At 46.5% G+C, this 26,814-nt stretch overlaps 1 protein-coding gene across 2 annotated transcripts in view; it reads right to left on the bottom strand.

The window, feature by feature from the left end:
• Eml6 (EMAP like 6) overlaps positions 1-26,814 on the bottom strand; it is a 251,244-nt gene that overhangs the window by 35,561 nt on the left and 188,869 nt on the right. The window contains exons 21-27 of one of the 2 annotated variants that reach the window (XR_012907211.1): positions 19,173-19,314; positions 15,980-16,132; positions 15,509-15,640; positions 9,043-9,131; positions 7,416-7,592; positions 2,624-2,825; positions 2,360-2,506 (exon numbers count right to left, since the gene is read on the bottom strand). Coding sequence is in view for 1 of the 2 variants with exons in the window: in XM_075942518.1 (XP_075798633.1) it covers positions 2,380-2,506; positions 2,624-2,825; positions 7,416-7,592; positions 9,043-9,131; positions 15,509-15,640; positions 15,980-16,132; positions 19,173-19,314 (1,022 nt within the window). In the remaining variant the exon portion in view is untranslated. The remainder of the gene's footprint in view (positions 1-2,359; positions 2,507-2,623; positions 2,826-7,415; positions 7,593-9,042; positions 9,132-15,508; positions 15,641-15,979; positions 16,133-19,172; positions 19,315-26,814) is intronic. The other variant, XM_075942518.1, reaches the window with a different exon arrangement.

The following is a 26,814-nucleotide window of genomic DNA, read 5'->3' as shown; positions in this document are numbered from 1 at the left end:
GCCTTGCAGCTGCTATTGTCTCTGTGACTAAAAGCCTTCTACAAACTGGGGCTGTCAAGGCTTTTAAGTTATCAAGGAAATTGCAGTCTATAGAAAAGACTTGATGCTTTCTCTGAACCCTATACTTACCTTAAAATGGTTTCTTTACTACATGTTTTCCTCACTGCATTCCAGGGCGAATTCTATTTTAAAGTGACAGTTGACAAATGCTCGCTTATAATTCTACATTTATAATTCTCTATGTTTTTCTTGTTTTTAAAAAATAAAGGTTCATGTCACGCGGGAGACCGGGGTTCGATTCCCCGACGGGGTCCAAAAAAAAAAAATAAATAAAGGTTCAAGGGGGCTGGAGAGATGGCTCAGCGGTTAAGAGCATTGCCTGCTCTTCCAGAGGTCCTGAGTTCAATTCCCAGCAACCACATGGTGGCTCACAACCATCTGTAATGGGGTCTGGTGCTCTCTTCTGTCCTGCAGGCAGACACACAGGCAGAATATTGTATACATAATAAATAAATAAATATTAAAAAAAAATAAAAAAATAAAGGTTCAAGTCAGTGTGCCCTAACATATAACAATTCTTCAATCTGGAAAAATAAAGAAAATAATGCGTGTCCACATGTTTTAATCTTAAAGTGGAAAACTGTTAACTCATGTCCCATCTCAGCATGGCTTTTTTTGTTTGTTTGTTTGTTTTTTTGTTTTTCGAGACAGGGTTTCTCTGTGGCTTTGGAGCCTGTCCTGGCACTAGCTCTTGTAGACCAGGCTGGCCTCGAACTCACAGAGATCCGCCTGCCTCTGCCTCCCGAGTGCTGGGATTAAAGGTGTGTGCCACCACCGCCCGGCTCAGCATGGCTTTTTATAGGGCTGTGCAGAGAGATAACAGACAAGGAGTGATTTATGACTTGTGGGTCACACCTGACCTAATGTGGAGCCAGGGAGTTAGGACGGACGTTACAAGGCTGTACTGAAGTGCTGGGTCTCCATTTCAATGATACACCACTGAGTTTTATAGAAACCAGCTTGAACACCCTTGGACTAACGGGCAAGCCAAGTCCATTCATGATGGAATGTGAAATTGGAAAGGCTGGATACTTTATTTGTAAAGAGATTTAACTCAGACCAAACGCCTTTCTCGGGTAGATAAGTTAAGCGCCGGCCTATTCATACATTCGTGTGTGTGTGTGTGTGTGTGTGCACGCGCGTGTGTGGGCGTGCTCCTTCATTCAGCTCTTAGAATCCAGTCCTTTTGCAGTATTTTCTCTTTGTGGTTACTTTAAGAAAAAGAAACTATATTTTTAAAACCATCATAGGAATATTCATTTCTAAGCAAAAGAAAACTTTTCTCTGAACTGTACCATGTAATTAGCTTAGCATGTCACGTGTAATAAAGACTCAAGGAGAGAGTTAGGGCTCACCATCCGTCTCACCAATAACACAGCACTCAGCAAGCTAACCTGAAGTCTCCCACTGAACTGGAGTGAGAGATTGGCGCTCAGTCCCTAAGAGTAAGTGGGGAACATGTTCATCACGTGGCTTCATGAGGCAGAAGGTGCCATCAAAAGCAAATCCTTGAATCTCAGCATACAGTGTGGTGTCGAGGCACCCCTAGTCATCCGGCCTACCTCAGGGAAAAGGGCTGACCGAGAACTTTCCAGATGTGCGTCAGCCTGGGTCGGACCCCTGAGATTCTCTTCAAATTCTAGTTTTTATTCAATATTTATGCTTCCCAATTAGGAACATAGTCAATTATGTAATTATGAGCTTTGAATTTTTAAATTCTACAATGTTTGGCAAATTCTTGTCGGTACTTAAAAGTGCAGACCAGAAAGGCACAACACAGCATTAGAACCCTCTGTCTATGAATGGCATTCACGGGGTCTAGGAGCACTAGCCCCCTGCACAGAGCTGGGTGAGCGAGGGCACAGCAGAAGAAAGTACATCTAGGGACGGGTTGTCACAGAAAGACTGGTCGGACTGGGAGGTGACTCCCTTCCGCCAGTCCACCAATGTCCCCCGACCCACTTCAAAAGCCTGCCTTCCTGCCCTGCTGACCAGTAAGCTGGTCTTGTTAGTCATGCACTTGGGGGCCTTTGGGGGCTCTCGTGCTCCCTCCCCTACGCGAGGGAAGCCCAGCTCAGTCCAGGGTCTTACTTATCCAAGCCATACACCATAACCAATCTGCATAACTGTGAATGCCTCTCGGCTTGGGCTGAGGGCACTGGGCAATTTCCTCACTTAAGTCTGTGCATAGCTTAAGAGTCTAGGCAGACAATAAAAGTCTCAGTTTGGCATAAACTCAAGGGCAGAGAACTGTACTCTAGTTCAAATCGGTTTGTTTTCAGGCACAACAAACGCAAACAGACCTTGCAAACACCATACCTTTCTTCCATGGACACCTCCTTTAGCTGCTGGTGTGGTTTGGTGCCTTCCATTTCCCTGATGCTCACGGCGTAGATCTTGGTGGTGTAGTCGATGGCCTTCTCTCTAGCAACATCACTGTCATAGCCTCAAACAACAGAAAGAGAATGGGGTATGAGCTGGTTTTCAGGCGTTTGTGCAGGGGGTTGGGGGCAGAGAGAAAGCTGCTATCATCATGGAAGAGGTATGGCTGACTGGGGCTCACCTCCATCTTCCTCCGCATCTGTATCTGACTCCTCACTGTCAACCAGCTTGCTCTCTTGGGTCCCTACAAATTCCCTGGTCCAGATCATCAAGGCCGTGTCGGCGCCTCCCACCGTGAGCAGCACAGAGTCATTGTGCAGCCACCTCACGTTGGTGACGTGTGCGCTGTGCCCCACATACTTCTTGAATCTTGCATGCTGTCCCTGCAGATACAGCCAGAAGCTGGCAGTTAGTTTCCAGTTACCAGCGGCTCTTGATTCCTGTTAGCTAGGACGTAATGGAACTGCTCAAAGCAGCGATTCCGGCAGTATCAGGAGAGCGCATGCTCGGTGCGGCAGGGCTGGGGTCCCACAAGACCGCGCTTGGCCCACAATAGGTCTTCAACATGTGTTTTTGAAATGCATTTGGGAATTAAGGAAATAGTTTGTTTTTGTGTCTCTAACATTAAACACATCAGGCCCAGAGGTGTTTAGTGTGAACTCCTGACTCCCAGTAGATCCCCATGGTGGCTTTTACGTCACTACTGGGGCAAGGACAGAAGGAAGCAAGGGACCTCAAGTAATGTCTAAAACAAATGCAGCAGTTTCTCCCACGGACACTGGGGAGGAGAAACCACTCGAAGAACTGTTGTAAAGACAAAGCAAGCTGCTGCCACAGACAAATCTAAATAAATAAAGTCCGGTTTTCCAGTCATTGCTGGAAGCTTTCGGAGCGCGGGGCCCAGGCTGCACCGCTCTACTAGCAGGTGTTGAGGCGGGGAGGGCGGGGTGTGCCTGTGGCTGTCCCCAAGGGTGTCCTGCAAAGTGCTGGGAAGCCTGCCTTGGCACAAGGAAGAGCTTCCATTCTGGGCTCATGAGACACGGCCTGGCAGCAAAAGCTCCCGTGGGAGCCACCTAAAGAGGTGCTTTTTCCATTCTCTCACTGGCTCCCAGGGAATACCTTACACAGTGCAGCAAGCCGCATGAACTCTGGGTCAGGAGCCAGCGACTGGGGGTGTGCCAGAAGAAAAACGATAGCACAGAACAGAGAAGAGACTTCCTTTGGGCTGGTGCACTGGGATACAGGGGCTTCAGTCCTGTAGTCTCCGGGTCTGCTGACCCTTCCCTGCCACCCGGAACCTACCCAGTCCTCAACAAAGCTTGCAGAGTGGGAAGGCCAGAGAGGCCAACCGGCAGAAGAAGGCATTTCCAAGGCCTCCAGGGTTCTGCGTGCCGAGATCTAATGCCCCCTACTGGCCTTGGAGGGCACCTGCACTCATGTGCACACACCCCCACTCACATACATGTACATATTTAAAAAACGGTAAAAATAAATCTTTAAAGAGAAAAAAGGGAAGGCAACTAAAATTAAAAAGATCCAAATACCCAGTTTTGCAAAGATGGCTTGTGAAGGTGTAAAGGAGAATACACTAGGGGTGTTGGCCAGGCGCAGGACGAGGCCTGGAGGGCGGCCATGCCTAGTAAGAACAGGTTAAATAACCAAGAAGGCAGTTTAAGAATGAAGCTTGCATTTTGGACACTGGGTGTTGTATGTTGGGAATAAGAACTCCATGCACTTTCTCTCTGAAACAGGGTTTTATTATACAGCCCAGGTCGACTTCACACTTAGGATGCTTCCATGGCAGCCTATCAGCTGCTGGCATTACAGACATGGACCACCACGTCCGATTACAGACACAAACCACTATGTTTGCTGATTAACGTCTGACTTTGGTATCTCTTTTTATTTCATTAGTTTTTTTTTTTGACAGGGTTTCTCTGTGTAGACCTGGCTGTCCTGGGACTAGCTCTTGTACACCAGGCTGGCCTTGGACTCAGAGATCTGCCTGCCTCTGCTTCCAGAGTGCTCGGATTAAAGGCGAGCACCACCAGGCCTGGTTCTGGTGTCTCTTTTTATAACCCATTAACTCTGTCAGACCAGTGTTCCACGTTCACAAACTCATTCAGCCTTACTTCTGTACAGCTCCTCTCTACACACACACTGACCGTGGAGTCAGGGAGGACACACACACACTGACCATGGAGTCAGGACACACACACACTCACTGTGGAATCAGGACACACACACACTGACCGTGGAGTCAGGGCTATGATGTGTTTGCAGGGAGGACACACATACACTCACCGTGGAGTCAGGACACACACACACACTGACCGTGGAGTCAGGACACACACACACTCACTGTGGAGTCAGGGAGGACACACACACACTCACCATGGAGTCAGGACACACACACACTCACTGTGGAGTCAGGACACACACACACTGACCGTGGAGTCAGGGCTATGATGTGTTTGCAGGGAGGACACACATACACTCACCGTGGAGTCAGGACACACACACTCACTGTGGAGTCAGGGAGGACACACACACACTCACTGTGGAGTCAGGGAGGACACACACACACTCACCATGGAGTCAGGACACACACACACTCACTGTGGAGTCAGGACACACACACACTGACCGTGGAGTCAGGGCTATGATGTGTTTGCAGGGAGGACACACATACACTCACCGTGGAGTCAGGACACACACACTCACTGTGGAGTCAGGGAGGACACACACACACTCACTGTGGAGTCAGGGAGGACACACACACTCACCATGGAGTCAGGACACACACACTCACTGTGGAGTCAGGACACATACACACACACACACACACACACACACACACACACACACACTCTCACCGTGGAGTCAGGGCTGCGATGTGTTTGCAGGGAGAACACATTCAGTTAACAGTGAATTTTCTCAGACCCAGAGCAACTATGCTTATCAGCATGCAGCAATTGGGTAAGGGAACTGAGCTAGAAAAACTATATTAAAAAAAAAAAGCAGGGCATTTAGATATGGTGTCACAGACCTGCAATACCAGTATTTGGAAGAGCAGAAGCAGGAGGAACACAGTAAATTCAAGGTCAGCTTGATATACATGGGCAGTGAGGTGAGGTGAAGAGAAAGATGGCTGAATAGTTAAGAGGGCCTTCTGCTCTCCCAGTGGACTGGAGTTCGATGCCTAGCGCCCATGTTAGACTCCGAAACCACATTTACTCCAGTTCCAGAGGATCTAAGGCCCCTTTCTGGTCTCTGGGGGCACTTCTACTCACACACACATACACACACACAATTTTTAAAATAATAATTTTAAAAAGTAAACTGGAGAGAAAGACAGAGATAGATAGATAGATTGATTGATAAGCTGATAGATACATTGATAGGACAAAGAACCTGAACAGATCTTTCTGCAAAAACAAAAAGAAAACAAAAAACCAACATGGAAATGGAAAATGTGGGTATGAAAAGTCACCAGACCTCGCTTACCAGAGGAATGCAAATTGAAACCATGATGAGATATCACCACATATGTTAGGACAACTGGTACCCAAGGAAACAAAGAACAAGTGTTTGGGAGGGCGTGGAGAAAAGGGAACACTGACGGAAATGCTAAGCTACTGTTGGAGAGAATGCAAATTGGCACAGCATTATGGAAAACAGCATGAAGGTGCCTCAAAAACTTACGGACGTAAACCACTGTGTTCTGTTTGCTATTTCTCCATCCCCAGTCTTTGTTTTAAGGCTGTGGAGACTGGACACAGTACTTGGGTGAGTCAGGCTGTACCATGGATCCACCACCTTAGACCTGGGTCTGTTGAGCTGCCTGAGCCCACTATGTTTTAGTTGCTGGCTTTTTCTCAGACACTAAGTATTTTAATAATGTCTTGGAGGAAGCTGCGGTACTGTTTAGCTAGAGAGTTTTGAATATCTGTTATCAGTTACAGAATTGGAACTAAATGCAGACTGACACGTGGAAGGGACCCGGATGGGGGCACCTGGCACCGGCATTTGACTGATATCTCTTCCCATGATGTAGAAATAAGATTGTAAGATTGAGACGGCATGGGGCTAGAATGGAGTCACAGTCTCGAAGGCATTGAAAGACGTGGCTAGGATAGACATGCTAAGCATGATGAACGTTCTCTTGGTATGGATACAAAGTGCTCTAACCAGACTTCAGACACTAGATTCTGCAAGTACAGGGTGGGAACGTGAACGCTCCTGAGAACGACAGCTCCATGCACAGTTCAGCTATGATTTTAGCTCACTTGGTGACAGTTTCATTTTATTCAATAGAACTGTAAAATCAAAACCAAGAAGCTAATAGTCTGGCTGTCCTGTGAGGTAGGCAGGGTCTATCTGAAGCACTGGCTCTCCTCTAGGCAGCTGGAGAAGGGACTAATGTCGGCAGAGAGGAAGAGCAGCTAGAAATCATAGCACAAGGGGAATGGCAGAAGGGACTGGAGATGCCCAGAGGGGGAGATGAGCTTATAATGTTCCTACATACAAAGGCCATTAGAGAACTGGAAAGATGTCTCAGTGGTCAAGAGGCAGGGTGCAGGCTACACACAGGGGCTCGGGGCCAAGTGATGTCTGTTAACAACAGAAGCTGTTTCAAAACAATTACTTGTGCTGCTTGCAGGGACAGCAGGTTCCTAGTCTCCAGACCTATGCTAGAACAGTCGGAAAGGCAGAGTGTGAGGTGTCAAGATGACATCGAATTCACAGTTCATACGATGAGGATCTGGGGGAACCTCTATGTCACGAGAATTTCACTTAAGTAGTCCACTTAAAAACAGTACCAGTGAGGTTTCTACATAGCATTACAGAAGTAATAAATACCATTTCAGACTGCCTATGCATTCAAGTAAAAAAAAAATCCACACAGCTGCAATAGGTAGGTTTAGGAAAATTACTGACAGATCAAATCTCTGACAAACATGCACTATTACCTTGACAGGATACGAAAAAAGCTTAACAAAGCCGAAGTCATCCCCAGTGGCTAAGAGGGCGCCATCTTTAGTGAGACTGGCAGCGTTGACATCAGTCACGTCGCTGTGTGCTGGCCAGATTCCTTCACAGGTGGGTCCCAGGACACAGGTCCATGTGTCCCATTCTATCTTCTCAATCTGCAGGGGGATGAAAGGGCGTGACCATGTTGCAAAGCCTCGTTTCTTCTTGTTTTATTTAAGAGAACCCATTTTCAAATGAGTCGTTAGCTGGAGATGACAAGCTCTCCAACAGCAGGCATCTGGACTGGGTGCTGAGCTCCAATTCTTAGTGCCATTATTATCGTACTCTTTATGAGACAGGGTCTCAGACTGTAGCCCCACCTGGCCCAGAACTCTCAGCAATCCTGTCCCAGCCTCCCAGGCGCTAACATTACTGGACACAAGCATTGTATCCAGCCCCCGAGTTGCATATTTAAAGTAGTATTGCCTTTTCTCAATAAGCCAATACGACTGTCAAACATACTTGAATATTTTTCCTAGACCAAAAGCATACTTTGTACTTTTGGAACTCTGACCATAACAAAGGTTTGTAAGGTTTTAACTAAATTTTTAATCATGGTGTCATTCATGAACTAGATCGGTTATGGTCAGCCCAGCTCTGACACCTTGTGCCAGGTCATTCTTTGCTGTAGGATAACAGTCTGTGCAGGACGCCATGTTTAACAGCATGCCTGGCCTTCACCCCTTGGATGTCAGTACCGCCCTTCTCCATGGACACCAACAAATGTTCCAGCAGGCAACTGCTTCTGGCAAAGAATCCCTGAGCTAGTAGATATTACAAAATTTTTTAAAAGATTTTGGTTGTGTATCTGTACATGAGAGTCGGGGTACTCATGCTGCAGTGTGGGTGGGGGGTCTGAACTCCCCTTCTGCTCTGTGGCTGCTGAGGATTGAATTTCACAGGCTTGGCCTTAATTATTAAAAAACTACACGTGGGGTAAAGGACATGGGGAAAAAATAGTTTGGCACTGGATTGGTTCGACTTCTGTTTCATTATGGATAATATTGTTTATTATTACAAATGAATGCTAATAGACTATCTAAAAATTTGCAATCATAAGAAAGCATTGTACAAAATGGCACAATGAGTGGGAAAGGGGGACGAGCCATCCAGCTTACTAGCAGACTCAGGGCCCTCGGGAAACAAAGCTGAGCAGAATGCCATCGATGTCAGGGACACAGTCAGCCCTTGTCCTCACAAGTCAGAAAAACAGCTTAACGGCTAATATTTAGAAATCCAAAAGCACAAAGGTAGACAGCACCCTGTATTCATAATTAAGATCGACAGGCTTGATTAGAATGTGTAATTTTCAAGCAAGGCAAATATCTTTTTTTAAATATATAATTTATTTTCCATTTCATGTGCATTGGTGTTTTGCCTGCATGCATGTCTGTGCAAGGGTGTCAGAAGCCATGGAACTGGAGCCACAGACAAGTGTGAGCTGCCACGTGGGCTCTGGGAATTAAACCCGAGGCCTCTGGAAGAGCAGCCAGTGCCCTTACAAGACCACTGAGCCACCGCTCCAGCCCCCAAATACCTTTTAAAATCTTTATGTTGGACTGTTACCTCAGACGGTCTTATTATATGTCTTCTGCCTCTTGGAGCTTCAAAGAAAAGTTGTTCTTTGGCGCCTGAATTAACTTGCAACAATTTCCCTGTTATGGTAGAAACAAGAGGGTGAATTACACTGTGTATTTATTATTTTGTTATAAAATGCTAAGCATGGCTGCCACAATTTCATTCATTTTAATTAGTCTCATAAATTGAATTAAATATATGCTACATTATTCCAGAAGCACATAAATATCAACACACTGTATGAGATAATGCCCAAAGTTCTAATTCAAAAAAAGGGCCTCATAAAATTTGACCCCAAGTGTCTGTCCAATAACATAAGAACTGAGGCGAGTCTCTTGTTCAGCAGCACTGAAAGGAGCTATAATTTTCCAAGCTCTGACAAAATGCCAATTTTCACCTGTTTTCCCCACTGCCGTCTGTGTAAATGAGGGAAGGACAACTGTTCTGGCATCGGAAGTGAGGTGCCCCTGAGAACTGCATTTGCTTGCTTTTAATTTCTAAATCTGCCTTTAAAGCTAGGGATGAGAAAGACACACAAAGCAAGCTACAAATCCTGCCCCTCCCAACCTTGTCTTAGTTGAAGACTTCAAAAGCAGACAGAGGCGATCCTCAAATAAAATGGTGAGCACTATACAGCCAATCTCATTCGCTGTGACTGATGGTGGAAAAGACTCAGCTCTCCTTGTCCGAGGCAGCAATCCTTCAGGAATGGAAAGTGTCGTGTGTTGGCGGATGGCATCTACTATTCTTTTTTGCAATGGTTTAGTTACAGAAAATTTCAATCAGGTTTGGACATGACAATACTTTAGAGAACGCCGAGTGTCGGAGAAGACCCAGCTTCCACAGCTAGGAGCTCACTTGACGTGGGACCCTTTGGCCTGTAAGCAGTTTACACAGAGTGATATTTCCTTTTCCCCCCACAACTGTGCATCTATACGCTGTGGTACGCTCGTAGGAAAAACAATTCCGAGAGATTCCCCTGGGCTCTGCATGCTGCCTGTAACATGTATTATTACTTGGTCTGAAATCGAGAGGAGGTCTGGGTGTTTCCAAGGGATGAACTAAGGATTGGATCGAGGCTCTCCAGGCTCTTCCCTGCTAATCTGGTCTAACAGTTTCTAATTTGGTAAGGTATCACATGACTGGGGGTGGGACTGCATAGACTCCGGGGATTGAGGGGAGCTGGAAGGGGGGGTTCTGGGGTAGACAGACTTTGCTATGGCTAAACATGCATGAATGAACAACAACAAAGAAAGAAATGAGGGGGATTAAGTGACCGCTCACTGCCCAGAAGCAGGAAGTGAGCAAGTATTACTTTTCTAATGAACTAAATTTACCAGCAGAGAAAATATATCATTAGGACTTTCAAAAGTGACTGTAAAATATGTGGGAAAGAGATTAAAAGTCTCAGGTCAGACATTTTCTGATGCAGCCATTCCTTGATGACTCGGAAGATAAGGCACTGGAGAACTCAGGACTGGAAGTCTGACACCATTGGAACAGCTCTCCTTACTAACTACAGTTTTTGTTTTGTTTGTTTTGTTTTTCTAGACAGGGTTTCTCTGTGTAACTAGCTCTTCTAGACCAGGCTGGCCTCGAACTCACAGAGATCCGCCTGCCTCTGCCTCCCCAGGGCTGGGATTAAAGGTGTGCGCCACCACCGCCCAGCCTAACTACAGTCTTTTAAGATCACACTTCACAATAAAACCTCCAAATACCGAGCTGTCTAGGTGATGAAAGGACCGCAAGGGTGTTAGAGAGTCAAGGGAGACAAACACAAGAAGTGCCACACAATGCCAGACACCTGTGGGCACTCGCTTGGCCCGCCTTTTCCTTAGAGTCACCTCAACTGAACCCACACTGGGCTAGGCAATAAAAAATTGTCTCTCCTAGAAGTTGGCATTGAGTGGATTCCCAGCTGGGATGAGATGTGGATTTTGGAGCCGAGAGTTGGGGGCAACTGAAACTGAGAGGGTAGAACTGAGTTAGGGGAGGTTCAGGTGTACCGGCTGGGGGCACAGCTACACACAAGACCCAGAGGAGCAACTGTGGGAGCAGCAGCCCCAAGCAGGAAAAGAGAAAGCAACTGCTTTGTTCGTTCCTCAGAAGTTCCCAGTTCATTGTTTTTTTGTTGCTGCTGTTTTGCTTTGTTTTAGAGACAGGGTTTCTCTGTATAACAGCCTTGGCTGTCCTGGAACTCACTTTGTAAACCAGGTAGGCCTCGAACTCACAGAGATCCTCCTGCCTCTGATTCCTGGATGCTGGGATTAAAGGTGTGGTCCACCAGGCCTGGTTTACAGTTCATTCGTAAAGCCAGTTCCTTAGGTATTGCTTCCTGCTCTCGGAGGCTATGAAGCATTCTACATCATTACTTTGAAATTTCAGCTAATCTGAGCAGGCTTCTGTTCCTTGAAAGACAGACTATGAATTAAAACCAACTATTTTCATGTTTAAGCAAGCCATAAACATGGGCATGTGTGTTCTCCCTTCCTTTAATTATTACATGGTAGAAATAGGTCACCATCCTTCTTCTTCCTCTGCCTACCGCCCATTCTCTTTCTTTGCTTTCTCTTTTTACCCCTGCCTCCAAGTGTATGTATACACACACACACACACACACACACACACACATGCGCGCACACACACACACACACACACACACACGGAGAGAAATCTGAGGACAAGGAGCAGAAGCAAAGACAAAAAAGTCTATATTATCTATATTCTTGTCCCCAAATAATACAAACTGAATTCTGTCAGTGCCCACGTTTTTATCACTAGAAAAGTCTGCTTACACAGAAAAACAGGGCAGAAAAAAATAAAACAAACGAAGAAAAAAGAAAAAGCAAAAACCCTGTCCTGACAGCTAAGGAGAGATAGTCAACGACACGCAGTAAAGGCCACATGTGTTAGCCCAGTTGCCAGGCATCTCACGTGTCAGGGTAATTCCAGAGTAGTACTACAAGGATCAAACTTGCCAGGCCATTTGAAGTGAAAATAGAAACCAAGTATCTTGTGAAGTTCCCAACTGTTGATTGACTAAAGATCCTACTGGTTTCAGAAACGAACTTTTACTACCTACAATAAATCCTGTGTGTTGCCTCTCCGCATGCATTCTTTCCTCTACTGTTGCATGCATGAGCCCTCCTTTGGGGAACTGATGTTCCTGCAAGAGCAAATGAGGCTCTGTTGCCATGGTCACGAAGGCTGCTGAGGCTGAGGCTGAGGCTGTGCCTGCGCCTGCACCTACGCCATCCCCACCCCTGAGCCAGCTGGATATAGCAGATGCTCTCACTATTTCTGACAAACAAACCCCCTGTATCTAAATTTTGCTCTTTACCCCTTCCATGCTCTCGAGGCCTCCGCTAGGACAAGCTAGGCTGCTCTTGCAGGAGCATGGCACATGCCCGAGGTAGCTGGGACCTGGGATATCTGGATGACGGAGAGTTGACAGCTGACAGGACTGTAGTTAAGCTAGCAAGAGGCATGGGTGCACCTGCTCCTGTTCTCAAGCTGGTTTAGACTTTAAAAACACATGCTCTCAAGCCATAGGGACTCTGACCGAAGGCCCTTTTAGAAAGAGCTGTCAGTTGGTTCTTCAAAAACGCTGACTTTTCCTTCGTCTTACTCAGAGTGCCTCCCCGGTCCTAGTGGCTGGCCTGGGTTAGAATAGAGGACAGTAAGGTATTGCCCCTCTCTCCCACCAGGTGATGGCTCCACTCGGAGTTCCCCCACCCTCTAGCAACAACCTGGTCATGACCACAAAGACCATGGCTTTTCCATCCTGGCTTTCTTCTTCTTGAGTCTCCAGCATGCGATGCAAGGCCTACACACCTGACAGAAACAAAACGAACCTAACTCTCCAAACGTAAACCCACACCACAGTATAGCACCACCATGTGTCTGTTAGGACAGTTACCAGCCAGCCAGAGAGCGAGCCCAAGTGTTAAGAAGGGTGGGGCTGACTGGGGCCCTTGTGGACGGCCCCTGGCAAGAGGGCAAAGCCGTGCAGTTTCTGAGTTTCTCAGAAAACCTCGCCAGCAGACCTAAGGACCTCCACCCTGGGTATACACCCCACACATTGATAACAGAGGCTTGGAAAGACACATGGTGGCATTGTTCACAATTGCTAGAGTGGAGGCAACCTAGGTGTGTACCAGCAGATAAATACCCAAGCCAAATGTGGAGCAGACACACAGACAGCAATCAGCTGCCTTAGGAAGGGAATTCTGATCCCCGAGGACACCGTGTGGAGGGAACTGAACTAGTAACAGAAAAACAGCAATGTGAGGTTTTACTAAGATGACGTGCATAGAGAGGTCCAGTCCAAAAGGCACGGAATGGAAGTGTCTAGGGATTTACAGGAGAGCCATTGTCTGCTGGGTATGGAGCTCTGGTCCTGCAAGATGAAGTGAGTTCTCGGGGTGGATAATGATAATGGCCATACAACAAGGAGAGTATTCGCCATGCTTCAACTGGTACATTTAATACTGGTAAAATATTTATATATTTTCCCTTTAAAATCTCTTTTAAAATCTTCCAAATCAGAATCTCCTGATGGTCCTTCACTTCCGAAGTAAAACCACTGGTGGGTTTTTAATCTCCCTAACAGTGATGGCAGATGGGAGATTTCACGCCTTACGTCCAGGGCCACGGCTGTGTGTGTGGTGGGCTCTGAAGCATCATCTAATCCTGCAGCACACAGAGAAGAAGGAAGAGGGACGACCATTGCCTGCTTGGGTTTTTAAAACAATAGAACAGAGAATATAACAGAAGTAGGAGTAAGAGGCGGCTGTCCCCACTGACCCCTCAGCCTCACCAATCCCAGCTGACGCCAGCAGCCCTGCTTCTGCCTGGCTACAAATCCCATCCCACGCCCTTGCCTCTCTGCCTGTCTGGCACAGCCCTGACCTGAAAGCTAGGGGGATTTATCTGATTTCCCTCTGCCCTCACTGGGCCTGGCGCCTCTTACGATAAGTCACATGTCTTTCTCTCTATTTACTGTACAAAAACTGCTGCAGGCCATACAGCTCAAATAAAGTTCAAATTCCAGAGCAAATCCAGACACAGCTAAACAGCTGCCCGGCCCGGACAACAGCTACCTCAAAAAACAAAACAAAACAAAACTTGAAATAAAGTATCCCAGCGTCCCTGCAGGAATCTCTTCCGGGCTCAGACCTTTGCCAGCTTCCTCTGACTTTTATCAGTTGCTTTTGGGGATGCCCCACTCAAAATAACCCGGAGCTCCTCAATGCCGCCAGAAGCAAATTCTGCGTGAGCGAGCTCGACAGAAGGGCTCCGCCTTGGTCGGACTCTCCAGATTCCTTTCCTGCACTACTCAGTCAAGCACCCCTGACCCTCCCACCTTCTCAGCTCTGCACACCACGTTCCTGTGGCCTGGGACACCCTCTGTGGCTGTCTGGTGATCCATGCCTAGGATTTCCCTCGGAGCTCTCTCCTCAGAACATGCACTGTACTCTTCCACCACAACAGACTAGGACTTCTTTGTAAGTGAGGATCCTGCCCGCTCCTAAATGCTTGAGTCTCCAGGATCCAATGGCGAGCCCCTGTGCTGCGCTTACGGTCCACCCCACTGACACGGCCCATTCTGAGCACTTCCGGTCCACCCCACTGACACAGCCCATCCTGAGCACTTACGATCCACCCCACTGACACAGCCCATCCTGAGCACTTACGGCCCACCCCACTGACACAGCCCATCCTGAGCACTTCCGGTCCACCCCAATACTAACACGGCCCATCCCGAGCACTTACGGCCCACCCCACTGACACAGCCCATCCTGAGCCCCCTCACTCCTTCCTCCAGGACTTGCAGCTTCTTTCCTTCTGCATCATCACAGTCCAGTTTCCTTCAGAATGATCCCACCTCCCTCCGGAAGTCAAAACTTTCACAGAGAATATGAGCCATGCCTCACTTCTAGACCCACGTTTTCTGTCTTAAGATTTTGCAGATGCTAACTGTATTAAACAGACAAAGCTTCATGGCTTGTGGAAGTAACTTGGAGGAGACAAAGAGGGAAGCTAGGAGCTTTGGGGAGCATAGATAAATTCAGGGGAGCCGAGCATAGCTGTCTAGCTTCACTGACAGATGGAAATTGCTTGAGACTTTGGGACCGATCTCCCGGAGATAGTGTTGGTCAGGAAGACTGAGTAGAAAGGCAAGGACGGATCACATGGAACCCAAGGCACGAATGGTAACTCAGGGCAGCACATGTTTTCATGATAGCTTCAGTTAGTTAAGATCTTCACAGAATAGGAAAATACTCCAAATGGTTACAGCAGCCTCTCCTGGGCTCTCAGGTGAGCCTCATACGCTGCCGTGGGCCCGTCTCTTCCTGTTTCCCTCTAAAGCTCAACCACCATTCTCTCTAGAGATGATGCTCAAACAGACAACAGAGTTTAAGTTTTATCTTAAAGCCACAACCCGCTTTACCTCTGGAATCCCAGTCGATGTGTGTGATGTAGCTGGTCGCCCCTTTACAGATGCCGACCCTCTTGCTTGTAAGTACGTTGTAAATGTCCACGAAGTTATCGTGGGATGCCACTGCAAGGTATTTTCCTGTATCTACAGAGAAAAGATACAGTAAACAGCAACACATTTGATGTAGAGATTCATCTCCAGGAACTTAAGATTCTGAAGTGGGAGAAAAGTCAAAGAAACTTTTAGGACAGTCGATTCTTATATATTTTTTTGTCTCAAGAGTGCAATTTTTTTCAAGTATCTATTACCATATTCACCTTTTTAATTTTTCTTTTTTAAGACAGGGTTTCTCTGTGTGACACCTGTGGCTGTCCTGGAACTCATTCTGTAGAACAGACTTGTCTTGAACTCACAGAGACCCGCCTGCCTCTGCCTCCTAAGTGCTGGAGTTAAAGGCGTGTGTGCCACCACGGCCCAGCTCACCTTTTGAGAATTTAATGTCGGAGATCATCTCTTTTCTGTGATGGAAGGAGACCATGTCTTCCACCGTGTCAGCATTTACCACCAAGAAACTCCCATCGTTCAAGCCAACTGCCAAGGCTTTCCCATCAGGGGAGAAGGCACAGCATCTTCCTCCTATACAGGGGTCCGAGGAAATCATAGTTGAGTGCTCTGCCATTGAGCCGAGCAGGCAGAGACGGAAGAAATGTGGGCGCGTGTATCACATGTTTATGTGTGGCTGGGCCGCTAGCTACCCAGGTGGGGATTCAGATTTCATCAGTGGGAACTGGCGGGACAGTTCTGTGGGCAAAAGCACTTCTTATATAAGCCTGACAACCTGAGTTTGAACCTGAGAACCCACAGCACAAGGAGAGGACGAACTCCCAAGAGTTGTCTCTCATCTTCATGTCTGTATGTATGACATGTGTGCCCATAAAACAAATATTTTAAAATCTGTGAAAATTATCATAATTTAACTATGTTTTCCTCTCACATACTACCAAAATCACATGTTTAGAGCTGGAGAAATGGAGAAATGGTCAAGCGCACGCACTGCTCTTGCAAAGGACCTCGGCTTGGTTCCCGATGCCCACATCAGTTGGCTTCAGGAAATCGAACACCTGCATGCATATGCTCACACCTCCACACAGGCACACAGACACACATCATTAAAAAAAAAAATCAATCTTAAAAATAAAATCTTAATATCCACAAGGCTTATTCATTCATTTCTTTACCTTGGAGTATCCGGGCCTTTAAGGTAGGTAGGGTGAGTGGGTGCAAGTGGGCTAGTGGATAACATACCCTCTGAGAAGAGAGGAAACATTCAAGAGCGTGAATTCTCCAACAAAATTTCTAGAAGCTGCTTTTTAGGGTATCTCGCCTGGCATACACATTTGTTTATTTAGAAAAACCCCTCATAGTTTTAATTTCTCTGCCTCATGGGTCATAATGCACAATGCAGGAGTCGGAGAATTCTGGTTGTCACACCGTAGCCGTGCTGCCGTGTGTGGATGCAGCTCCAGCAGCTCCGTCTGGCTTCCGTAGGGACCTACGGCTCTGCTGACAGACGTCAAGTATGGTGTTCATTCTAATAACCTCGAATTGGTTTATGTAGACAACATCTCCATTCGCTTGTCCACTTAGCACTTATTCCCCAGTGTGAGTCAGCCCTGCTGCTAGTGGAGAGATGATACAAGGACTAGCTAGCCTAGGCAGCACCAGCAGGGTGCGGTGAGGCTGATTACCGGACAAACTGGGCTGTGTCTTAGGGTGAAAGGAGAGACGGTAATAATTACACCAGGCGAGCAGGGGGAACGAGGTGGAACTGTCATCTAGGAGCAGTAGTTTCTCTTCTTAACTAATTTTTAATCCAGGGATTAAAGTCCATTAGCTAGCTTCCACAGAAGGTCCTAGTGGGCTAGACAATTCAATCGTTCAGAGTATGGCTTTGGACTTGCTTGAAATCCTTGCTCCACCATCTGCCGAGTTGTAGGTGTCCAGGGGAAAGTGAGGCAATGTGTGACAACCAGGGCACAGGTTGCTCTATGAGGCCACCATGCTGCAGTGTGCATTCAGTTTCACCATTTAGTACTCAGGGGACCTCGACCAAGCTACTCTAGTAACCTGTCTCCAAACCATGAGAATGACAGCCTCTCTCACTGGGTCTCTGCTGGCTGCTTAGAGGTCGCAGTTTGCCGTGCGGGCCTGACAGCTCCCTCCCTTCAGTAATGCCTCCTGCTCTCTACCACCCTTATCTGGAGGACATCCCGGGCCTAGAGGACTGGCCTTATCCAAAGCTGTCATCTTTAACTTAAACCTTGGCCCAGATTCTCCTGCGCAGACTTGCCCTAGGAGTTCTGCTGCAGGACTGTATCGCCACGTACAAAGTCTTGTGATAGGAGCGTGACACTTAGCGCCAATTAGGGTTTGCCCCCAGGCTCCCCAATCCTATATATCCCTTACGCTCTGGAATAAAATCGAGCTGATTCACCAAAATCTGTCTCAGGGGTCTGTCTCCATTTTGTGCTCATGGGTCACGTACAAAGCTTTCTGTTGCCCCTTCTGCCTCCTTCCCCTCTCGAGGCTGAGAGGGAGAGAACCCCTACACCTGCTGAGTAAAGTGATGTGCTACCAGCCCTAGGCTTTCATTTTGACTCTGCTCCCTTTAGATGCTCCCCATGTCTGCAGAATGACTCAGCACAAAAAGGGGGGGGGGCAGGGCCCAAGCTCAGTCTTTCCTGCCTTAATTGTGACCACGAGGCTCGAGTCCCTCATCTCTTCCTAAGAAAGCAGTCCAGGTGAAGGGTGAAGGGTCTGAGTTGAGCTTCCACGGCCCCTTGTGCCCGCGGGACAACTATTCTACTCTCCACCCATCATCACTTGTCTGCCTGAAGCTGGCCTGAGTGCAGAGTGTCAGGAGCGCCCCGGCCTCTTGGTGTCTGGGTAGGTTTGGCCACAATGAAGCATAGAACCGAAGGTGAAGGCCTGGGAGGCCGGAGTGCTTGCTCCTCCAACTCCCTCCTGCAAAGCTGCTGTCTCACCTGGCTCTCACTCCCCATCCCACCAACACCTTGGTCCTTCTGTCTTTTCAAGCCCAGGCCTGGCAACGGCATCTGCGGTGGCTAATGGCACAGCCCTGCACTGTTCCCGGCCATTTCATTCCTGTCTGCCTTTCAAGTAGTCCTATTTTAAGCTCCTCTCCGATTACCCAAGGAAGCAGGCCAGCTGCTGCGGGGACTCCTTTCAGATCTCACCATCTCTGTGGGATCCCCACGCGCCTGTCACACAGGGCCACTCAAGAAGCAGCTGCGGAACCTACTTCACGCCAATTGTCCAACACACATTTATGACATCAACCATTTTTTTCTACCAAACTAACCTTTCATTTTCCATAAACATAAATTCATAGGGATAAATAGTGGTTGCCTTCATCTGTTTTATTTTATAAGCTGAAGCACTTCAGCTCTCAACGAGGAGGGCTACAGCCCCTGACGGCCAGCGCCTGCGCAGTACGAAGTGAATGGTGTCGGGGCACTCTAAAATGAGACCAACTTCTGGAAAAATCTCTGTGTGCTCTTAGTTTTAACTGCATGGTGAACCCTGAATTCTCTTGCTTGGGCTATTTTGGGGGTGTGTAATGGTAGCTGATGAATGAGTGTAAGATGCTGTGTACCTTTTTTAAGTTTCCGTACTGCCAGCATACGGTGCTGGGAGGATAATTCCCAGATCCGAAGGGTCTTGTCATCGCTTACTGTCGCGCAGATGGGCAGGAGGGGGTGCGCTGCCAGCCCCCATACTTCCCCTTCCATGTGTCCCTGTGGGAGAGGAACGGAACAGGGTAAACCGTGCTTCCTGGCTAGCCTTCCTTCAGCTGGGGCTGCATATTCAGGCTGAGAGTGCCTCAGACAGGCTAAGACGCGAACAGTTTCCTTGAGCCAAGATGACTGAATTAAGTCCTTTCTTACGCACAGCCTTTAAGCTAGCGGTTTAGGAGACTAACCATTCTTTCAGAAAGGAAAACACAGGACTCACTGCCTATAGGTTTGTTTATAGCATGGAAGACATTTTCCCATGCAGCAACAAATATCCAGGTAAACTGTAAAACTCCCAGCCCGTCCCCCCTGTTTTGCGTGTATTTGCGTATGTGTATCATTTACATAGTATATCTGGGCTTTCTGTGTGAGACCAGAGGTCAACCCTGGGTGTGCTCTTTATTGCTGTCCACTTTAACATTTGAAAAGGGTCTCTCAGTGGGTTAGCCAAGCTGGCTGACCACAGAGCTCCAGGGAGCCCCCTGACTCTGCCCAGCCCCAGCCTCGGCCTTGCAGTTAGAGGCATGCCACCATATCTGTAGTAATATGGAGCGGCGGGGCTGCGTCCCCAACCCCCAGCCGCATGGCTAGCTTTACCCGAAATAATTACACGGACACTGTATTCTTTTATAAACTGCTTGGCCCTACAAATGGCGCCCACGTGATGGACTAAACCCACTTAAAAAACCTGAGAAAGCTTAAAAATAATGGAGAGAGAGTTTAACACAGATTTTTGCTGTTTGTTGGTGGCGTGCTGTAGAGAGATTTCCTGATTCAGCAAGAGCAGCAGAAAAAAAGCTGCGTTATTTTAAAGCGCGGCTTCCTGGGGCTTTGCCGCCAGTGCAAACTCTGGCTTTATGTTTGTGTTCCTGCTTGGGATCGGAAGGAGAGTGCTCTGAGACCAAGACAATGACTCAGAGCTCCCGGCCTACTCCTGGGCAGAAGGCAGAATCAGGCTTAGGCAGGCAGAAGAGCATGGCGGATTCCTGTTGCCATACAGAGACGTGTTTTCAGACTGCGTAGTGCTCTGCTTGTCAGATTTGGATGTAACTTGGATGAGAAGAATTTCTGTGCTGCGTGCTCAGTCTCAGAATTAAAGTGCTGAGCGCCGCTCCTACCTGGTGGCCCCAGAGCTAGCACAAAATGGTACGTCCTCCATTTTGAAATTTTCCTGACTCAGCTTTAGCTGCAAACCCTGCAGCTCATTAAGAGGTCCTGCCACGAAACACTTAAACGGTGGTGACGAAAAGCTGAACGCAAGCTTTTCGGTTTTCAGCCGTAGCAGGAAAAAAGCTGCGCGTTTAAAAATGCCGGCTTTCTGGGCCATCCTGCCAGGGCAAACTCTGACTGTTTGAGGCAGGAGGGCCAGCTACCAAGAGAGGACTGGAGTGTTGTCTGTTGTAGCTCGCTGGCTGGCAGGGACCTTGCAGCCAGTACCTCAGCCATGAGGCTGAAAAGCTAAGGAATGGACTGGATCTAGCTGGCAAAGCCACGCCTTTAGTCCTACTGAGATTGCTTGGTAAATTAAAGGCTCTTGTGGTCAGAAAAAGAGAGATATACAGTAAAGAGAGATTCAAAGACAGAGAAAATTTCTGAATGGTTTAAAGTGTGTTAAAAATATATGCAGACTAAAAGTTAAAATTCTTAAAGTAAACCTCTGTGACTTCAAGGTGTGGTAGCACACACCTTTAATCCCAGTGCCTAGAAGGCAGAGATGAACAGATCTCTGTGAGTTCAAGGTGTAGTAGCAAACACCTTTAATCCCAGTGCCTAGAAGGCAGAGATGAACAGATCTCTGTGAGTTCAAGGTGTAGTAGCAAACACCTTTAATCCCAGTGCCTGGGAGGCAGAGACAGGCGGATCTCTGAGAGTTCAAAGACAGCCTGGTCTAAAGAGTTATTCCAGGTCAAAGATATACGCTCAAAAAACAAAAACTTAATCTAGGAATGTCTCAGATTAGATTCTTAAGCGCCTAGTGATTTAAAGGCGTAAATCAAAAGTGCTCCTGGATAGTAAAAAATTGTAGATTCACAATAGGACAGATTCAGACCACTAAATGAGTCACACTGTTGGATGAATGTACGTTGGCTTGGGAGAGAGAAGAAAAAGAATATAGAGAATAAAGTTAATGGTTTAAAAAGAAAAAAGTAAAAGTAAAGTCTTTAAAGAGACAGAGTACAGATAGTTATAGATATAAATAAAAATAAGCCGCGTAAAAATGAAAAATTCACAGAGAGTCTGGATTCTTTGTATTATTGTGTTTTCTTTAAAATTCTTGACTGTGAAGGAGCTAAGTACAGAGAGACATTTCATTATATGGGCTGCCAAGTGGAACCAGAACGGATATCATGAGGGTATGACTTCAGAATTTGGGTCTAAGGATATGATGCTTTGGAGAGAGTCTTCTTTTGTTTTCACAGAGGACCAGACCCTTTGGATTTCTTCTATCCCGATTTGGTATGATAGACCACGACCTCCCGAAAGGTTCCTGTGAACGCCCTCAGAAAATTGCTTCACTCAACTGCCAACTGAGATGAAACTAGCACACAGGTTATACCATGAAAGACCTAATTAACGATGCCCCCATTCAGCAGGAAGCAGTTTGGAGAGAAAAAACTGCGCCCATGTTCCCAAATATAGTTTATAAATGTTCTTTTACATTTAAAGGGGGATATGATATAGATATGAATAATTTGCATTAGTATACATTTTGCTTTATTGATAGAGATTTACGGTCAATTTTGTTATATGTATAAATGTTTCTGATGTAATTTTTACTTGATAACTGTTTTGTTATATGTAATTTTGCTATGTTAAGGTTAAAGCCTTCCTTTTTTTGTTTAAACAGAAAAGGGGGAAGTGATGTGGGAGTGTCATATATCAATCTGTTCATTTCATTGGCTAAGCAATAAAGAAACTGCTAGGCCCATTGGATAGGCCCACCCTTAGGTGGGTGGAGTAAACAGAACAGAATGCCGGGAGGAAGAGGAAGTGAGGTCAGACTCCACAGCTCTCCTCTCCGGAGCAGACGCATCAGAGAGACGCCATGCTACCTGCTCCAGGGAAGACGCACTCTATGAAGCTCTGACCCAGGATGGACTTAGGCTAGAATCTTCCCGGTAAGACCGGTGCTCACAGATTGTTAGAGATGGGTTGATGGGGATATCAGAATTAGCCAGTAAGGGCTAGAGCTAAGGGCAAAGCAGTTTATAAAAGAATACAGTGTCCGTATAATTATTTCGGGTAAAGCTAGCCGGGCAGGGCAGGCGGCTGGGGTGTTTGGGGACACAGCCCTGCCGCTCCATATTACTACACATATCCAGCTTTTAAGTGGGTACTGGGGATCTCAATTCAGGGCCTCATGCTGGCACAGCAAACCCTTTAACTGAGCATCTCCCCAGATCCTGAGCACACGACGTAAACACACTGTGCTGAAGCCACTATTGCCTTTGGTGAAACCACACTCTAAGGCGTAGAGGCCATCCATCTCGGCCATGGAACTAGACAGCAACACTCTGGTTCCTACAACTCTAGTCCTTCGAGTACAGTGGACTTGGTTCTCTCCTGCCCCCATGCTGGGACTGAACCCAGGGCCTCATACATACTACTTAAGCATTCTCCCACTGAGCTACAGGATGCGTTTCGTCTGGCTGAAAAGAAAGAAATCTAAATTTTGACTCAGAGAGTCATAGGCACAGCCCAGATTCAGCATTTGTTCATAAATCGGTGTGCCCATGTGCCAAGTGTAATCACCAGCAAGATGAAAGGTGCTTAGTAATACACACAGAGGTCATTTCAGATGCCCGTGTCTTATCACAAACACACACTCCGGCTGCCTTAGAAACAGTGACTGAGATAAAACAGTATTTGAAATAGCAACATTTGGGTGACAGTAGCACACGCCTTTAATCCTAGCACTTGGAAGGCAGAGGCAGGTAGATCTCTGTGAGTTCTAGGTCAGCCTGGTCTATAGAGTGAATTCCAGGAACTATACAGACAAACCGGGTCTCAAAACAATACAAAACAAAACAAAATAAAAATAATAAAAACAAAACCAAACCTCAGTATTTTAAATAGCAACACTTAACATGAAGAAAAAAATAATTTATCTCCCAGTAAAGCAGCATAGAGAAGAGATTCGTACCACACAGCAATAAACAGACCGTTAACTAAGCCGATTCCAGATGCTGTGCTTAGAGCAGTAAGAAGGCAGGCCACACGCCCCTGGAAGGCTTGTAGTTGAGATATTTCGGGGGAACAGGCAGCTTTCCAAAGAGAAACTGGACGGCAGTTTGACTGGGAAGCTGTCTGAGCAAACAGTGATTTGGGAGGCGCTCCTAGATAGTCAGGTACCTGGAGAAAGGTGGGGCTGGGCGGACAGGCTCTGCTCATCACCCCATGCGATCATGACACTCTGCATCCCCAGTGCTGGGCTCTTTAAAAGTCTCTCACCTCAGAGTCACACAGGATGGGTGACAGGCCATCCCTACTCTCTCTAGACTAACTGGCTCTGCCGAGAGCTTTATCTGACAGTCTCTTTGCACAGCAGGCCCTGTGATTCTTTTTAATATCTGTTTCACTTTCAGCAATGTAGCAAGATACAAGATTAACTAAAAAAAAAAAAATCAGTAGCCCTCCTGTACACAGATCATAAATGGGCTAAGAAGGAAATCAGAGAAACATCAACCTTCACAATAGCCATAAATAGCATAAAATATCTTGGAGTAACCCTAACCAAACAAGTGGAAGACTTGTATGACAAGAACTTTAAATCTTTGAAGAAAGAAATGGAAGAAGACACCAGAAAGTATAAAGATCTCCCATGCTCTTGGGTAGGAAGAATTAACATAGTAAAAATGGCAGTCTTACCAAAAGCAGTCTACAGAGTCAATGCAATGCCCATCAAAATCCTAGCAAAATTCTTCACAAACCTCAAAAGAACAGTACTCAACTTCATATGGAAAAGCAAAAAACCAGGATAGCCAAACAACCCCGTACAATAAAGGAACTTCTGGAGGCATCACAATCCCTGACTTCAAACTCTACTACAGAGCTACCTACAGTACTGAAAACAGCCTGGTACTGGCATAAAAACAGACAGGAGGATAGTGGGACCAAATCAAAGACCTGGATAATAATCTACATACCTGATTTTTGACAAAGAAGCAAAAAATACAAAATGGAAAAAGAAAGCATATTCAACAAATGGTGCTGGCATAACTGGAGATGAACATGCAGAAGAATGAAAACAGACACATATCTATCACCATGCACAAAACTCAAGTCCAAATGGATCAAAGACCTCAACATAAAGCCTGAACCTTATAGAAGAGAAAGTGGGAAGTACACTTGAACACACCAGCACAGGAGACCACTTCCTAAATACAACCCCAGCAGCATAGACACTGAGAGAAACAATTAATGTGATCTCCTGAAACTAAAAACCTTCTGTAAAGCAAAGGACACAGTCAACAAGACAAACAGCAGCCTACAGAATGGGAAAAGATCTTCACTAACCCCACAGCAGACAGAGGTCTGATCTCCAAAATAAACAAAGAACTCAAGAAACTGGACACCAAAAGAACACATAATCCAATAAAAAAAATGGGAGTACAGACCTAAACAGCGAACTCTCAACAGAGGAATCTAAAATGGCTGAAAGACACTTAAGGAAATGTTCAACATCCTTAGCCATCAGAGAAATGCAAATCAAAACAACTCTAAGATTTCATCTCACACCTGTAAGAATGGCCAAGATCAAAAACACTGATGACAACTTATACTGGAGATGTTGTGGGGAAAAGGGAACATTTCTACACTGATGGTGGGAATGCAAGCTGGTACAACCCCTTTGGATGTCAGTGTGGTGATTTTTCAGAAAATTAAAAAACAACCTTACTCAAGACCCAATAATACAACTTTTGAGTATATATCCAAAGGATGCTCAATTGTGCCACAAGGACATGTGCTAAACTATGTTCATAGCAGCTTTGTTTGTCACAGCCAGAACTGGGAAACAACCTAAATGCCCCTTGACCGAAGAATGGATAAGGAAAATATGGTACATTTACACAATGGAGCACTACACAGCAGAAAAAAATGACATCTTGAATTTTGCAGGCAAATGGATGGAGCTAGAAAACATCATTTAGAGTGAGGTAATCCAGACCCAGAAAGACAATTATTACATGTACTCACTCATAAGTGGTTTTATTTTATTTTATTTTTTTGGGGGGGGTTTTGAGACAGGGTTTCTCTGTGGTTTTGGAGCCTGTCCTGGCACTAGCTCTGTAGACCAGGCTGGTCTCGAACTCACAGAGATCCGCCTGCCTCTGCCTCCAGAGTGCTGGGATTAAAGGCGTGCGCCACCATCACCCGGCTCATAGGTGGTTTTAAATCATAAAGCAAAAAGAACCAGCCTACAAATCACAATACCAGAGAACCTAGATAACAATGAGGATGCTAAGAGAAACTTACATAGATCTAATCTACATGGGAAGTAGAAAAAGACAAGATCTCCTGAGTAAATTGAGAGCATGGGAACCATGGGAGAGAGTTGAAGGGGAGGGGAGAAGCAAGGAGGGGAGCAGAGAAAAATGTAGAGCTCAATAAAAATCAATAAACTTCTTAAAAATTTGTTCAAAACTGATCTTAGAATGATCACTTTTCTCAAGCTGATCACTTTAAATTCCACATGGTAGAGGGAATGTGAGGCAGACCAGAAGGACCCTAAATGACATAAGAAATAAACCAAGATCTGACTTTACCCATCACTGACCACAGCAGTGTAATGGACAGCTGGTATATTCCAAGTGTGCACGGTGGGGTTTTCAAAACCTGCTGCATGCTGCCGGCTCCCCCAGCTCCCAAACCAGTTGCTTTTCTCTTAAACAACACCGCTCATTCCAAGAGCATCCGAACTGAAAAAGGAATTCTGAAACTTGCCCATAGTAGGATGGATGATGGTTTTACATCACCTCTGTGGTTCCTGAACATTCTCCCAACATCTGCTTTCCTTCAAAACATGACCATGGGTTTTGAGAGAGCAGTCATGCATGCCCCTTTCCACCTGCCTACCACAAAGCATAGGGAAGCCCTCTCTTCTCAGGAACCTCCAGGATCACCTGAACACAAACACCGAGTTCACGCAGGGAGGAACAACAGATGAGGGGGGAACAGAAAGGTGCTGAGAAGGAAAGGTGTGGAGGGCTCCCAGATGAGCACTGGAGAAAGCAGGGATGTTCAGCTCGCACGCTTGCCTCGTCAACAGAAGGGGTTTACACCTGTTCCCCACCTGGTGATTGTTTGCCACCTGAATCCCAGACTTCCTTAGCAGCAGGACAAGTGGGGTGTAGCCTAAAGTGGTGGAAATGGGGCTTGAGTTTTGGTTCTGGGATTCTTTGCATGTAGCTGTGGGAAATGTAGTAGGCTTCCATTCCTCACCTGTTAAACAGCTTTACCAGCTAAATCTGTCCTGAAGATAAATGTGGCCAATAGTACTGC

This window comes from Microtus pennsylvanicus, chromosome 12 (assembly GCF_037038515.1).
Source record: "Microtus pennsylvanicus isolate mMicPen1 chromosome 12, mMicPen1.hap1, whole genome shotgun sequence".
NCBI classification, from domain to species: Eukaryota; Metazoa; Chordata; class Mammalia; order Rodentia; family Cricetidae; genus Microtus; species Microtus pennsylvanicus.
Note: the sequence above shows the minus strand (reverse complement) of the source record. Positions and strands in the feature narration are given on the sequence as shown.